The sequence below is a fragment of the Medicago sativa genome, chromosome 8, assembly GCF_051527215.1.
Source record: "Medicago sativa cultivar Bolivia chromosome 8, Bolivia_mono, whole genome shotgun sequence".
In the NCBI taxonomy this organism is placed as follows: Eukaryota; Viridiplantae; Streptophyta; class Magnoliopsida; order Fabales; family Fabaceae; genus Medicago; species Medicago sativa.
Genome location: NC_140756.1, coordinates 80,091,295 through 80,108,124, shown reverse-complemented (window position 1 = coordinate 80,108,124; position 16,830 = coordinate 80,091,295). Strand labels below are relative to the sequence as shown.

Sequence of the window (16,830 nt, the reverse complement as noted above, 5' to 3'; positions counted from 1 at the left end):
TAAGTTTGATAAAATTCAATAAATAAGGGTATAATAATCGATAAATAATAATAAATGTTGTATTCATATTTGAAAATGACAGTTATTTTGAGATAGAGAAAATTTATTAAAGAGATCATTATTTTGAGACGGATGGAGTAGGATTTAACTAAAGGATCCCCGTAGATTTTTAGAATTTGGTTTTCAATAACTACAAAAAAATCTCATTTTTTAATTCTTATAAAATTTTCGTCAGGATTTTTAGTCTTGTGAAATTTTTTCTCAACATTTTTTGTCTCTGAAAATATTAAAGGAAATGCTACAGAGACTAAAAAATATGATTTTATTTAGAGACTACAAGAAATTATGGATATTTATAAGTCATTTATTTAATCAACCCTATATTTTTTTTTTGAGCAAATCAACCCTATAATTTATTCCCCGCCTATGTATTCTATGGATATTCTCTTCATCCCTTTCTGAATCCACCAATCAGTATTTGTGTGTTTGGTTTCGAAGGCAAAAGTAGATACGTCGTAAGAGAGAGTGTGAGAAGAGAAAAAGAAGTAAAATATACAATAGATTTGATGTATTATTCGGTATGATAAAAATACAAGTGAAAGGGATGTTATTATTTTTAAAAACACAAAAATATCCTTGAGTTAGTGACAAAAATAAGCAACTCGTATTTTAAAAATCCAATGGCACAAGAGACAAAAACATCTCTATCTCCTCTATTTATCTCAAAATAAACAAAGTTTACAATATTATTCTAAGTATTTGTCTGGTAAAGCATCACGTTGAATCAAATCACAACAACTTTTCACGTCAATGCATAAGCTACCATTTGGAGTTTTTTGAAATCACGGCAAAAACACTTTGGAAACTGCGAAAAACGTCAATCTAGGGTAGAAAATTTGAAACCAAGCACACACTAAAAATGATATACAAGATGCATTCAGACTCTAGAATCGATCAGGATAAAGTGTATAAATCTAGAATCGATCAGGATAAAGTGAGTAAAATATAGGGTGCGTGAGTAGCAATTTCGCAGAAAATAATATATAAGCCCAATAAAGATGGGCCGGACTACCCGGATTGGCCCAAGAAAAATGAGTCACGTGTCTAGAAACCCTAATTAAAACCCAAGCTTGAGACTTGAGAGACCGTAAAACCCTAATTCCCAAATCTTTCAACGAAGCACACGCAGAGAGAAATGGGAAGCGACAGTGAAGGTGAGAAATCGGTGCAGAGGGAGAAGGAGAGGAAGAAGATGCAGGCTCTAGCCCCCATTGCAAAACCTCTTGCTGGAAAGAAGCTTTCCAAGAAAACACTCAAGCTTGTTAAAAGAGGTATTTTCGAAGCTTTTAAACACTATAGCTTGTTGAATTAATGAAAATCGTTAATTTGTGGCTTCTAAGCATTGCAGTGTTTCTGGGTTTTTGGAGTTAGTAAGAAAAATCACAACTTCTCTTTAATTTCAAAATGTATAATGCATCGAGTTTCTTATGTATGCTATGTAATTAGAGTATAAACTTCAAAAATGAACTTGTTATGGAATTAAGGGCCTGTTTGGATAAACAACTTATTTACAGCTTATAGCTCAAGCGCTTATCACACTTATGTACAAGCTTGCATAAGCTATGTTTATAGCAAAAGATTAAATTAACGTTAATTTGTTTTTGTATATGCCTAAGTTGTTTTTATAAGCTATAAACTATATTGGAGAGTTCTTGAAAATAAGTGGACAAAAGCTTATGAAAATTGTTATCAGCTGTTTTTACAAATTCTCCAAAACAGACTTACAAAATGTATGCCAGTAGATCAGCTGAAATAAGCCAATCCAAACTGGCCCCAAGAATGTTATGTTATGAATCTAAGTATTATATTTTGCTGTCTGCTGTTACCTTTTTGCTGTCTTTTTACCATACAAATTTGCTGCCGTTTTTTCTTTTTTTTTGGAATGGCTAATGTTAATTTGTTGATTCTGTAATTTAAAAAGGAAAAAAATTAGCTTGAATGTTTTGTCAATTTGGATTACATAAATCTTTGTCTTATGGGACTATACTAATCTATGTGTGTTCTTTTCAGCTGCTGAAAACAAGTGCATAAAGAGAGGAGTTAAGGAGGTGGTTAAAAGTATAAGGCGAGGTCAAAAAGGGTCAGTATTAAGCTAACATTAGATTGCTCACAAAGGGCATTAGAAATAATTAATTAATTCAAACTATGTTACTATCATTTATCTTCCTTGACAAAATGGTTACTCAAGGTGTATGTGAAGTGAATTCCCATTTTTTATGTTTCAATTGTGGAAAATAAATGTGTACCCTTATTTTTTGCCTTCTTCTCAACGCAGAGTGTGTATTATAGCTGGGAACATATCGCCTATTGATGTCATCACTCATGTTCCGATTTTATGTGAGGATAAGGACATTCCATATGTATATGTCTCATCTAAAGAAGTAAGTAACCAACTTTGCGCTGAATCTTGATGGTTTTTATCATTTAGTTAATACTATTGACCGCCTGTTTCCCTAATCTCTCTTTAGAATAAGAAAAATTTGTTGTCATATATTTTCTTACACATATAGCCTGAGGTTAATTTGATGTCATAAATAACTAAAAGTTGAGGCTTTTTCCTCATTGATGATGTTGCACCTTGTTTTGTAACTTGAGTGCTTTTCCTTATGCCGGCATTCATAACACAAATTGTGTTGACAGGAGTTGAGTCCATATAACATATTTGAATGGTATGTATGCTTTTCTATACTGGATTGAATCATTTAGAGTATATCATACTTCAAGAAACATCTTTCAGCTATTTTAATTTTTTTATAGACACATCTGCCATCTATAATCCAGCTCATAGACCTGTATATTATGAATACAATAGTCATTGCACAGTTTATCGAGAAAGAAAGGATAATTTTTTGCTTCTCTTACCTACATAATATATCAACAATTCAACATGTGATGTTTTCAGTTTCGTTTTAAATATGGTATTAAGAGAAACATGGTTGAAATTGCTATTTTTCAAAAAAAATCTGCTATGCAATCATTTGGTGTTCATATATATGTTAAGAAACTCCAATTACTCTAGTACTTTGAAAGTTCATATATTAAATTTTTGAGATATTTGTCCAGGACCTTGCAACGGCAGGAGCAACGAAGAGACCAACTTGTTGTGTTTTAGTGATGACCAAGCCTTCAAAGGGTGAACTATCTCAAGAGGTACAAGAGAAACTAAAGTCAGAGTATGATCAAGTTGCATCAGAGTGTAGAGAGCTTCAGTCTACACTTTTTTGAAACAAACGCAAATGTATTTGTACTGTTTTTGGCTACAATGGATTAACATATTGGCAATGTAACTTGCAATCATTTTGATCTATGGATAATGATCTATCTATTTCATTATTATAAAGAGTGTTGCTTGCTTATCTTTTGTATCATTTCTCACTGCTTCGTTTGTGTCTGAGCAATAATGTGGGTAGGGCAACACAAGTTTTTCATATCTGCTAACATCACAAATCTGTCCTATACTAAGTTGAAAATTCAACTACAACACTACCCTTTTTGTCAAATCCATTTTCTCAAATCTGTCCTATACAAAGATTATGAAAGTAAAAACTAAAATGTACAATTGTAGGGTTGAACTTGTTCTTTTTTGTATTTGTATTGTATTTTTCAAATCCTGTGTTTTGATTACTTTTTACTATTGGATGGAAAAAATTGAATCAACTTGAATGTAATTATTCAAATTTTTACTATGAGCTTAAAAAGATTATAAGTTATGATAGTAAAAACTCCAAAATTCTGAAGACGATAACTATAATTTTATGTTGCTTCTGAGGCAAGAGGCAAGACAATAAACTTTTTTTTTTTTGAAACGACAATAAAACTATTATTATTAGGAAATTATGTTGAGTGTTATATGTAAGTCTTAAAAGCAAATTAGTATTTAATTGACATACAAATATTTGATATTTTCACTTTTACTTCCTCATTTTTTTACAATATTTTGGCTTTTTGATATTTTCACTTTTACTTCCTTATTTTTTTACAATATTTTGGCTTTGGGTGGATTTAATAATAAAATAAACCAGCAACTACCGAGACCTTTTATCGCGAACTCCTAACGAAGAAAATTGCTTTTCTGACATAGAATACTTCCTATTGACACAAGTAAATGACCAAATTACCTCCAGCGGTAGTTAACTACCATTGGTTAAAGTGCCGGTAGTTAACTGCCGCTGGAAAATTGCTTTTCTTTACTATCCCACTTGCTTTTCTTTACTCTGCCACTTTTTCACTTTTTCACTATTCCACTTGTTTTTGGAAAATGGGTTGTTTCTGTTAAAATTTCCTACATCGTCGCCCGGTGTTTCTGCCCTTGATCCCTGTTCAGTGTTCATTCACAAAGAATAATCGTCATAGTCCAAAACAGATTTTTATCAGATAAAGTCATGTTTGAATAAACAACTTAATTAAGGTTTTATAAAATACGTATTTATCATATAAATGCTTATATACAACCTACTTTTATAGTAAAAATAAGTTCATTAGGAAGTAAAAATAAGTTAAAAATAACTTATAGACATGTTTGAAACTGTATTCATAATTAAGTTGTTCCAAATAGTCACACATCACTGATTGTTCAACTCAGATAAATAAATTCAAAGATACCCAAATCAGATTAGATTGTTCAAATCAAACACAGCACCAATTAGGATTACCCATTGTTTGTTTATTTTTTATTTTATTTTTTTGAAGAAAGATGGTCAATTGTTATTGTTAAGTTTGATAGCATTTCATTTCACACGGAAGATTTTCCCTTTTGATTCCAATGTGGCATAATTGGATGGATAGAACATAGACACCTACCTTAAATTGGACAAAGCAGCAAGAATATTTCACTCTTGAAAAAACTGGAAAAGTGGCAGAACAAGTGGGATAGTAAAGAAAAGCAATTTTCCAGCGGTAGTTAACTACCGTTGAGTCCAGCGGCAGTTAACTACCTGCGCTTTAACCAACGGTAGTTAACTACCGCTGGGGGTAATTTGGTCATTTACTTGTGTCAATAGGAAATATTCTATGTCAGAAAAGCAATTTTCCCTAACGAATTGTTATCGACTCAATCTAATCTCATACTAGCCGCGAAAAAACAGGGGTAGTAGAGTATAATTGAGGTTGGACTTTCAATTGTGCAGCGCTTAGTTGCCTTCCTGAACTTCTTGCGAGTTTTTCAGGGTGTTAACTGTTAAGCATTTCCCTAAAGATATATAATGTGAGTATTCCATCACGTGGATGGATTATTTTGCAAGCACAAAGATACACACAATATTTATTTTTGACAAAAGCTCAAAGATATAAAAGCTTATATATATTAAGGTATTAGCTCGTTAACACTTGTTACTTTTCTTTTTGGACAAACACTTATTACTTGTATGTTACATTTTGTATAAATGCATATATATACCATCAGCTGCCTAAGGTGGTCCACTATTACATGTTAAGCAGAATGGTAATTGTTTAAAGAAATGAGGAATCTCTCATAAATGGTGATCACGAGAAACAAAATAGACGCCCATCATTTGTTAGATGTCAAACCCTTGAACAAGAACACACCAACAGCACCAATGGCCAAAGTCAGAACCAGAGGGATTGCAATGGATTCAACTTCACGCATTCCACCTGCCTGGTCTGTCCTTCCCATACGGGACCTTTCTCCGAAATATTCTTGCATAAGATTGCTCAGAGTATCTAGTTGATGCATGATTTGACGTTGTCCTCGGGCAACAAGTAATACCTATATCAAGGGAGCGGGCAGGTACAGTATGTCATGATTAAAGTAATTCCATTATGTGCTTTAACGCAATACCACACTTAATGTTGTGTGAATTCAAAATGAGAGGATATATCACCTACCTCTTCCATTAGGGGAGACTCTCTAACGAGATGAGAGGATGATGTAGAATTAGCAAGCATTGATCCAGTCAATGAACCATTGCTTAATCCAGTAACAAAAAGAGAAGTGGGGCCAGAGCCATTGCAGGGGTCAGCCTGTAAAGCCAAGTTTTGTTGACTGGCTGAAACTTTTTTAACGTCGAATTTTGAATTCAGCTCTTCAATACGGGAGGTGAACTCATCCATTCTTTCATTTAGTGTGGAAATTTGATCAGAAAGTTGAATGATAACTCCCTGGCAGCTTAAAAACAAATATCAGTAGATGAATCATTCAGATGAGTAGAAAAATTAACAGAAAATAAAACCTCTAGTCAGAAAAGCAGACACTTTCTCTAAGCCAAAGTAATGCATAAATATAATTTCCACAACAAAGTTAAATATAAACTTGCTCTCGTCTAAGTTTATTGCCAATATGCAGTGCAATTGCATCCATTATTCTTTCAACATTTCTGCTTACTACTGATTCAGCAGGTAACAAGATCAGCAGGTAATACATCAATGAATGAAATGGCCAAAATGATTGTCATTGTATGACTTCTTATAGCAAATATATCTTACTTGGTTGGCAATCGGAGCAGGTGATTCTAGAGCTCTCCCGTTAAAACTTCTGTTATTTATAGCAAGTTTAGTCAAATTAGGTAGAATCTTGTCCCTTCGATTTGAATATGACTGTGTAATACCACTGCAGAAGACCAACATGAGAAAAACATCACGAGGACCTTTTTTCAACACATTTTCATTTCAAAAATCTTATCCCAAACATGAAAAGCAAGTAGAAGACATGTCAACATTCTTTATAAGGCAAGTTAAATATGTGAAGAAAATTAGTAAGTACCGATTAAGATACTTCATTCTCCTATCTGCAGAAGCTCTGGAAAGTGCTTCTTTGGGGCTTGAAACCGAATCATCCTCTATGCTGAGTTTTGTCTTCAGATCATCTGGCAGTGTCTGAGGTTTAACTAGATCAGTGATTTGGTGTACAAATATGCAAAACGCAAGCAAAGAGTAAGTATTCATACCATCACATCATTTACAAGCTTTTCTAGCTGAATTTGTTCAATGTAAGTGCGAGGAACATAGGAACCCTCCAAACCCAGTTTCTCTGCTACAAATTTAATATAGTTTCTATCTTTCCCTTGCACCTTCAAAACAACATGAACATTTATTTAGTTTCTTACAACAATAAGATCTAATACACACTTGGAATATACACAGGGATTTGTCCCAAGGAAAGAAATTGTAACAAACAAAATCCAGAACAAAAGAAATTGTATTTTCGAAACCTTTATATGTTAACAGTAAATTAATATATATAAAAAACTGTAAATCTACCACAGAAACTGTTAAAAGAAATATATATATATATATGATAGTTAATATATTCTAAATACAGTCGAGTTGTAAAATGTATACAGTGTTTTCTAGAATAAGATATTGTACTAGTAGCATGGTACTTTACTTTTTTTGTAAACTAATAAGATACATTATCAACAAATATGTTAGACCGACACTCTTTGCACCACATGTATTTCATAAGCATTGATTGTTTGAAACTCGGCTGCAATTATGAAGTAAATGATTGCATAACCACCTCTCCCCATCAAAGACATAACATACACAAAATTGAAAGTCAATAAAACATTAAAACTGAGAGAAATGTTCTTAGTATGTGTGAATTAACCGGGTGGGTCAACACTGATTACTGTTAACATAGGATCTTAGGTGGGTCAAGAAGTGACCTTACCCCCATAAATGGAGTACCAAGTAGGTAACAAGTTAATAGTAACATATATGAATGGAAGAAAACTCTCAACAAAAGAATAGAGGGAAAAGAGCAGGTTGTGAGAGTCGAGCTAGTATTGGAATTTCTTTTGTACCAGACAATATTGGCGATTAAGCATAGAAAAAAGTAAGAAGGGAGAGATACAAACAATATGCTGTTATACCTGGACATATTGGCGATTAAGCTGTTCGAGCCAGTCAGTTTTTATGGATACTTTATCATCGTGAAAAACATGGCTGCTTCTTTTCAGGATTGCTGCAATTGTATACCCCAAGGCCATCAGCCCTCCAAGAAGACGCACACTGACCTCAAAAGTAATTCTAGGTGATATAATGAATGGACTATCCGTAACCCATTCCTGAAAACAATAAATCAATATAGGGATTTTCCAGTGATTTTGCTGTAAGTGCAAACTTTCTGCAAATCTCAGACATGTGAAGGTAGGCTAGCTAATGATACGATCTGCAAAGCCCTTATTTTCTAAGCTGCAATTTCAATAGTATCCTCCATTGTAAAGCACAAGAGTTCAAATTTTTGTCAATCTTTTTTGACCAAACTTGACATTTCTTTTAACCGGCCTTTTACCAGAATATATGCATACAGACAAAACCATAGAGATCGATCAAAAGAAAGAAATAAAGAGTAGAAAACTGCTTGCTCGAAAAGATAGGACCATTTTTTATCTCACAGCAGAAGGACAAGAGCACTATTATGAGTGAAGCAGTGGCATAAAATAAATACATATCATATCAACAACTCAGACAAGTGTGTTTTCAATGACCTAACCTCAAACATAAGATTGTACTTTCCATCCCGGTTTCTCATTCTCAAATATGATTGACATGCTTCAGGGTCTTCTCCAGGGGGTAGAAGATATATGTCATATGTTTCCTCTTTCGTTTCAGTATGCTCTGCAGCAATAACTGCCTTGATTTGATCCACCGTCACAACCTTTGCTGACTAAAACGGTAGAAACAATCGAAGTAGTGTATCATCAAGAAGATACTTGAAAATATAGAAAATTACTATGTGATAATATAGACCACAGGGTTACCTTCAGTATGTAGGTGGGATTCTGGAATCCGGTGAATGGATTAAACTTGTTAATAATTTTTATATGCGCTGTTTGGAGATCTGGCTCTATAAAAGCTTTGTACATGGGGTATACCTACAAAAGGAAACAAAATATTATCTAAGAATTAAAGAAGATAACTCTTAGCCTTAAAGATTTGCATTTCCAAAACTCCTAAAAAAACAAAATCTAACATGGGATCAGAGAGAAACCGTTTCAGAGATTTGATGAATTATTTCTTCAGGCTCTTGACCAGCTCGTTGAATGTCCCGCAAAACACGCTTGACAAGGTCAAAATGAACTCCACCGGTGACAGAAACACGAAGATCAAGCAATGGTCGTAATTTTTCACTTAAGGCATAGATGCCTTCAATGATTACGATACGGGAGCTAGGGACTTCAATAGTTCTGTGCGGTAAATAGTACAAAAGAAATTAATAAAATAACTATAAATGCAGTATCATCTTGGTTGGGAATAATATATATATATATATATATATATATATATATATATATATATATATATGATGCTATTTGTTAAAGCTTATGCGTGTCCAAATTTACACATGCTATCTTGCACCTCTTTTAGCGACACAATAGACACTCATGTGCATGTATGTGTTGAGTGTCTCTACATCTCAAAGACTACGAATGTTGGAAGGTGAATGCAGAGACAGAGAGCAATGAAGCATACTACAAAAGGTTGCTGCCTGACATTATATTTGTTTGTGAACCATATAAAATAACAAACTTTTCTAAAAAAAAAAATGTTGAGCATTTTGCATATAACATGTACCTCTAAATGTCATTAATAAATTCACAGGTTATACTACAAATCACTTTTCAGTTTAGATATCCAAAAGCAAAAGCATAATAGATTATTGAATAATTTATACATAAATAATCCAAACACAATCCAAAGATTCCATATAAGCAGAAACTTCAAGGACTTCCCAATTCCACACCTAAAGAATTTTGGATACATTAACTTGATAATGGATGGCATGGTTAAATTCTATTTTTTTTTTGTTCTACTTTTCAGGTTTACCTAATTGGTGGGAGAAAACCTAAATGGCACGGCTATAAAAGAAACTTTTGCATATTCTTAAAAGGTGAAGTCGAGAGGTACACAACCTGTATCCGATGCGAGAACTGGACTTGAAATCATATATCGGAACCTGAGCAGGCTTCCCTGATTTAAGATCCTGTATATTTTTTAGCAAGGTATCATAATCCGTCAATCGAGGGTCTGTTTCAAAGAATGATGACATTAGAACTCTGGTTTGCATAACATCCCTTCCTATTTCTTGATTACTACTAAGATGATAAATAGGTCAAAGCATTTCCAATAAATGAAATGAGTAAAATAAAATTATCAGCAATAGGTGACAAACATGTTGTGCACGATTTGTCGGTACTTTGATTGGTTATCTTGTATCACTTATGATTTTATTCTACTTTGAAATTCTCTTAGCATATAATATTGTCACTTGCATGCCCACACAGACAGACGATTTGTCGGCATTTTTAAAGGATGTCTTCTCTCACTCAATGGTTTCATTCCACTTCAAAGTTTCTATGAATGTAAGTTTGTCTAATCATCACTTACTAATTTTGTTTGTTCAAACCAAAGTTAACTAATTTGTAACTCACTTATATATGTCTGAATTGCAATAATTGTCGAATTTATAATGGATTGCAAGCCTTGTAGTCTACTACGTTCCAAGAAAGTGGGAGGGGCCACTATCATTCTATCTTCTCGTCTACACTTCACGAATCTCACCCCAAAACCAAAAAATCTTGACATAAGTTCTACCACTGGCCATAGATAACATGGATGCTATCTAATACATAAAAATGCTATAATTAGCTTCCACTTAACAAAAAGCTTGAGATTGATCCAGGGAAAATCAAGAAAGCAATTATAAAACAAAACTAATAAATCTAAAATCACAACATCATAGTAACTATGCAGCCATACAAATCATAGAAACTTGTGTCGGTGTTTTCGTTCTTTGAACTTCATAGACATGGCAATTTCCCAGATATCATTCACAAACTTTGGATAATACAATTACATGGTCAAAGCCATATACTCATGACTAACAATAAAAATAGATTATGGGCATGTTCAAATTGACTTATTTGAGTTTATCCACCAACATAAACTCTTCTGAGACGGTTTCACAAAGCCTGTGGAAACTTCATGACATACGCATAAGCTGTTTTCAGCCTATTTCCATAAACTCTCCATAATAGCTTATGAAACTATTAAGCACTTAGCGTACTTAATTAAGTTGATTATCCAAATATAGTAAAAAATAAACTTTGCAACAAGAAAGATCAGTTAATTAAACTTTGCAATTCACTAAATAAATAAATAAACAAAAGCTGTAAAGAAAAAACGTTACCATCAAAGTTTCCATCTATGATTCGACTAGAATCATTATAATTATCCATAGTAATAACAGCAATACTTGGCATAAAACTGAAAACCTTATCAGTAAAAACAGTTTTGCCAGCTCCAGAAGGACCAGCAACTCCTACCAAAATAATTCCATCATTGTTTTGAGCCAATAACTGACATGCACGAATAACAATGAAGAATCCTTTCTCAAATGACAAAGAATCTTGAATTGGAACAATCTCATAGCGATCAGAACCATCTTTTCTTTTAACTATTTGAACTTGATCTCGAAGTAAACCTTGACGACGTTGAGGTGATTCAGCACCAGAAGATACAATTACAGTGTCTTGTGCCATTAGAAAACAACCAAAGATGTTTGTGTAATATGATCACTTGTGTCTTGTATGGCTGTAATGAAAAAGGATAATAACTACAAAATGTGTCACACACACACGAGTCGGTCATAACTGGTCCTTCCGTCCTTGTTTCTTTTGTTTTACTATGACTTTTTTGCTTATGATGACTTGAAAAGTAGTTGAAATGGAATTTTTCCTACTATTTACTTTTGACTGCAATGTAGTAGTTCATCCTGCACAAAATTTGGCACGTATAGATTCTTTTTTGAGGAAACCAACGAGTTAGATGGTCATTGACTTTGTCAAACCTTCTCAATCCGTCCAGAACTCTATTAAAAATATACTCCCCTCTGTCCCTTAATGCAGACATTCATTGTCTTTTTCACATTTCTTAAGAAAAGTTGTCAGTGTAATTAATGTGTCTGTTTTGTGTGTTAATATTACCAAATTGTCCTTTATTTGTATGAGTATAAAATTTGACTTTTCATATTTCAAAATAAGTTAGTAGTATTAATTAGGGATATGTTTAGGAAAAAAATAATAAATGCATCTAGTAATTTGAAAAGGGGGTTACATTTAGGGAGAAAAATAAAATCAAATTGGTGTTTAAATATAAGGACGGAAGGAGTATTTTAAAAGAAGAATGCTCACAAATGCTCTTAAGAGTATTCTTAAAGAAGATAAATGCGGTAAATTTTTATAGAAAAATATGTAATCATTACATTTTCAATTGTTTAAGTTGCAAAAAAGTTATATTTTTAAGAACAAAAATTAATGTATCTGGTTATAAATTCAGTCTAGATACATTGAGTTTTGTTGACCCAATTTTCTCTTATAAATTGGACCGGAGGGAGTACTTCTTTAACCATTTTTTGGCTACTCATTAGCAAGACCCATCTAAATTAGTGTCAAAATAGTCATGACATGTCACTTAATGAGAGGGTTATATAAATGTAGATTTGTTGTTGAGAAGGAGGAATGTAAGTAACGTCCCCAATTGAGACATCAGTTTCCAAATGGCAAACACTTCTTTTGTCTCAGTGAGGATGTCTTGTTGTAACGTTGCATCGGCTCCAATTCCACTTGGGCCGATGGGGAGACCGTTGGCGCTAGATGTCTTGTTTGGAAGGACAATACTGTATTATGGTGTTTTTAAAATAAAATAAAAAAAATCTTTTAACTTGCAAGGAATATCAACACATAAAAGTTGTTACTTGATTGATGATGTATGTTAACCTCAAAGCATACTTTAATTAGACAAGCAACTTATTGGTAGACTCGGGAGAAACCATCTTCTCCTTGGATGTTTGGCGAGAGGTCTTCGCCCTTTGACGCGATAACAAGATGGTGAGTTAGAGGACTAGTCATCAAGAAGAAAACAATATGGATCAAGTAGATGGAAGAACTATATTAGGGAGTATTTTAAGCATCTTTTAGTGTGAATGGGAGTATTTTACTTGTTATTATCTTTGTTTCTCATAGGCTCTCAATATTAGGGATAATCTTAATTATTTGATACATGTTATGTTAGATAGGGGTGTTCAAAACCGAACCAACCTAATAGAAAAACCGCAAATCGAAAACCGCAAAAAACCGCATTTGGTTCGGATGTAATCGGATCGTTTTCTTACTCAACCGTATGGTTTGGTTTGGTTTACGGTTTTCATTTTACCAACCGAACCAAACCAAACCAAACTGCAACATAAGAAAAATGTTAATTAAACATATCTCACCTAGACCAATACTCATAGAAACTCAATGGAAACTTTTATAAAATGACATATTTTTTCTCTTGTTAAATTCCTTCTTTGCTTTTTATTTAAAAAACGTATTTATGTGCTACTTAAAATTTTAGAGAATGATAAAATCTTAGTCTTTTGCATTTCTTACAAAATAGAATTACGTTTTGTCCATGTTTTTAACTTGGTCTATGTTGTTGGAAACATAATAAAATGAAAATGAAATTGTAATATTTGATGAAATTTAAAACATTGATGAAAATATGTTATGTTTCAGCTTTTTAACTTGATTTTAATGTTGCAAACAAAAATATATATCGTCTTGAAAAAAACCGCACCAACTGATCCAACCAAAACCGCATTTGTTTGGTTTGGTTTGATTCAGATTTTATTTTTAAAGTCAACTGAACCAAACCAAACCGCATATTTTTTTATGTTGCGGTTCAGATGACTTTTACCCTCAAAACCGACCAAACTGCATCGCGAACATCCCTAATGTTAGACACTACATGTTAGTGAATTATATGAGATTTGAACCTTGAATATTTTTTTAATCAATTACTTTTTCTCCTAAAAATAAATCAAATAAATCAAATTGATTAGTTGCGAATTTAATCTCACTATTTTAAAGAGGCAAATTTTACATAAGACCATTTACAATGGTTTCAACTTTCAAGACACTCTTTTTCTTTTCCCAATATTCCATATCATTTTCTCTCTCTTCCACCTAATAATTCAACACTCATTCAACTTTTACACTTTCCAATGATTTTTTTAAAAACATTCAACACTCTACCCCACTACTTTTTATTTCATATTCTTATTTAATTTTATAATTATCGATTATAATTGAATTAAAATAATAAACACATAACAGTTTATCTTTTAGATTTTTTTTTAAAAAACAAAATTTATTTAAATAATTTATTTTTATTTTCTTATCTTATATTATTAATAAAAAGGTTCATCTTTCAATTAAATAAACTCTAGAAATAACAATTGTCATTATCAAACAAACAAACATTACAATTGTTGGGATTTTGGTAGTCAAGTGGGTAATTAGAAGAATTCTGGATGTTGAAAGGATTATTATTGGGATCCATTTCACTAGGATTATTATTGGGATCCATTTCACTAAAAAGAAGATTAAAACTTCAAAAGAAAAGCTAATAGAAAGATAATAATATTAAGATGGTGAAAAAATTTGTTTTTTTTTTGTGTCCAAATCAAATGAAACAAGATTATATTTTATAGACAAAAAAAATAAAGAAATTTGGCAAAAAAAAATATCATTTGCAATGAAATAATTGAGTTCAAATAATTAAGATGAGATAAAACCAGCAAGCGCCACATGGCAATTATTATCCACTCCATCTTCTCTCTTCGCGTCTGGTCAACGACCACTCGCGTCTGTTTGGCGCATAGGCTACACGCGCGCTGGCAGCCTCTCCTGTTGCGCCGCGTGGCCTGCTCCTTGGCCCACCATTGCAGATTTCAACATGTTGACATCTTTCAACCTCTCTCTCTTCCACCTCATCTTAATATATAAATGTCTCTGCAGGGAGTTGAACTCGCAACCCATTGCCTCCATCCAAGCACTTTGACCACTTGACCAGTAGTTGTTTTAGTGTTATAATATCGTTTCTACTAATGCATATCCTATACCAAACAGACATTTTAAAAGGCAATTAATCTATTTTCCTCTCCTTCCCGACTTTAACGTTATACGGTTCTGAAGTCATGTTCTCCCCTTATTCATGCGATCTCAACCCAGAAATCAACCATTTCCATCCCTTTCTTCCCCCTTTTCCTTCGATTTCTCCGCAAAAATATGGTTCTGATGCATATTTCGTCCATGATAACTTATTAATGGTATGATCACTAAACTAAATTTGATATCAATGCTATTTTATTATTTTATTCATTTTGATTTTCTGGATAGTGATTAGGGTTTCAAAATTTGGGGATTTTATGATTTTTCAATTCAATTAAGATTGTTTCTCAATCCTTGAATTTTCAAGGGTTAATATGTGTTTACCCCCCTGTAATTTGGGCGAGTTTCGGTTTTCCCCCTGTAAAAAATTTTGTTTGAATTGCACCCTTGTAAAAAAAAAAAATTCCGGAAAACACCCCTCCCCCCTCCAACTCAGCAGATTCGCTGACGTGGCTCTGACGTGGCGCTGACTTGGCTTTTTTTTATCATTTTTTATTTTTTTTAAATGGCCAGGTGTAAAAAAAATGCCACGTCATATTTTTGTTTTAAAAATATTTAAAAATAAATTTTAAAAAACAAAAAAATCCAAAAACTAATAAAAAAAATTAAGTTTTTTTTCCAAAAATTTAAAAAATCGAAAAATAATTTTAGAAAAATAAAAAAAAACATAAAAATATTCAGTTTTTTTTCCAAAAATGTAAAAAATCGAAAAATAATTTTCAAAAATAAAAAAATACAAAAAATAATAAAAAAATTCAGTTTTTTTCCAAAAAATTTAAAAATCGAAAAATAATTTTAAAAAATTTTCCACGTCATATTTTTTTTTCAAAAAAAATAAAAAATCGAAAAAAAATTAGATTTTTTTCAATAATTTAAAAATTATAAAAAAACTATTAAGATTTTTTTGAAAATTTAAAAAATTAGAAAAAAATCAGAAAATATAATCAGATTTTTTTAAAATTAAAAAGATTTTTAAAAATTCTGGAATTTAATTTTCAAAATACAAAAAAAGTAAATTTTCAAAATTAGAAAAAAAGGTCAGATTTTTTAAAAAATATTCTGGAAAAAAATTAATTTTTAAAAATCTGAATACAAATTTAGAGGTTTTTATAAAAGTCGTGGAAATTCCATTTTTCCTATAATTAAGCTCTTCATTAGAGGAGGTAGAATTCATAAATCATAAATCTTATAAAATCTTTCCACGACGATGACAAAACTCTCTGATATTATTTGAGAATAAAAATTCTTATTATAGCCCCAAAACGGATTTTTGTTAGAATCATTAGGCAAAAAAAATTTGTGGAATGAAATGATTTTTTTCCCAATATTTTATTAAAATTGTGGTATAAAATTTTCGAATAAAAAATCTGACTATTTTTCTAATTTTTAAAATTTTTGAAAAAAAATCTAATTTTTTTTTATTTTTAACTTTTTTGGAAAAAAAAAAATATGACTATTTTTCTGCTTTTTTGATATTTTGGAAAAAATCTTAATATTTTTTCTGAATTTTTAAAATTTTGTAAAAAAAAACTGAATATTTTTATGATTTTTTGGATTTTTTTATTTTTTCAAAATTATTTTTTGATTTTTTAAATTTTTTGGAAAAAAAACTGAATATTTTTATTTTTTTTGGATTTTTCTAAAATTATTTTTCGATTTTTTAAATTTTTGGAAAAAAAAACTTAAATTTTTTTATTATTTTTTGGATTTTTTTGTTTTTTAAAATTTATTTTTAAATATTTTTAAAACAAAAATATGACGTGTCATTTTTTTTTTACACCTGGCCATTTAAAAAAAAAATGAAAAAAAAAACCAA

The 16,830-nt window shown here is 31.5% G+C and overlaps 2 protein-coding genes across 4 annotated transcripts; one reads left to right on the top strand and one right to left on the bottom strand.

The window, feature by feature from the left end:
- Positions 1-1,131: 1,131 nt before the first annotated feature.
- Positions 1,132-3,416, top strand: LOC146902044 (Ribosomal protein L7Ae/L30e/S12e/Gadd45 family protein). The gene is made up of 4 exons (XM_085733210.1): positions 1,132-1,331; positions 2,071-2,140; positions 2,336-2,441; positions 3,124-3,416. Exons 1-4 carry the CDS (start codon positions 1,196-1,198, stop codon positions 3,283-3,285), a joined length of 474 nt encoding a protein of 157 aa, XP_085589336.1. The 5' UTR covers positions 1,132-1,195; the 3' UTR covers positions 3,286-3,416.
- A 1,903-nt stretch (positions 3,417-5,319) lies between these two features.
- Positions 5,320-11,602, bottom strand: LOC146902043 (Phosphoribulokinase / Uridine kinase family). 3 transcript variants are annotated; one of them, XM_085734261.1, is made up of 11 exons: positions 11,210-11,602; positions 9,933-10,047; positions 9,011-9,206; positions 8,781-8,894; positions 8,513-8,686; positions 7,890-8,084; positions 6,963-7,085; positions 6,779-6,891; positions 6,502-6,625; positions 5,905-6,177; positions 5,320-5,785 (listed from the first exon to the last, which is right to left on the bottom strand). In XM_085734261.1, the coding sequence occupies exons 1-11, from the start codon at positions 11,559-11,561 to the stop codon at positions 5,567-5,569; spliced, it is 1,998 nt and encodes a 665-aa protein (XP_085590387.1). In that variant the 5' UTR covers positions 11,562-11,602; the 3' UTR covers positions 5,320-5,566. The 3 variants fall into 3 exon arrangements, with proteins under 3 accessions (XP_085590387.1, XP_085590388.1, XP_085590389.1); XM_085734262.1 differs by having other exon boundaries at positions 6,502-6,550; XM_085734263.1 differs by having other exon boundaries at positions 9,933-10,003.
- Positions 11,603-16,830: the final 5,228 nt, after the last annotated feature.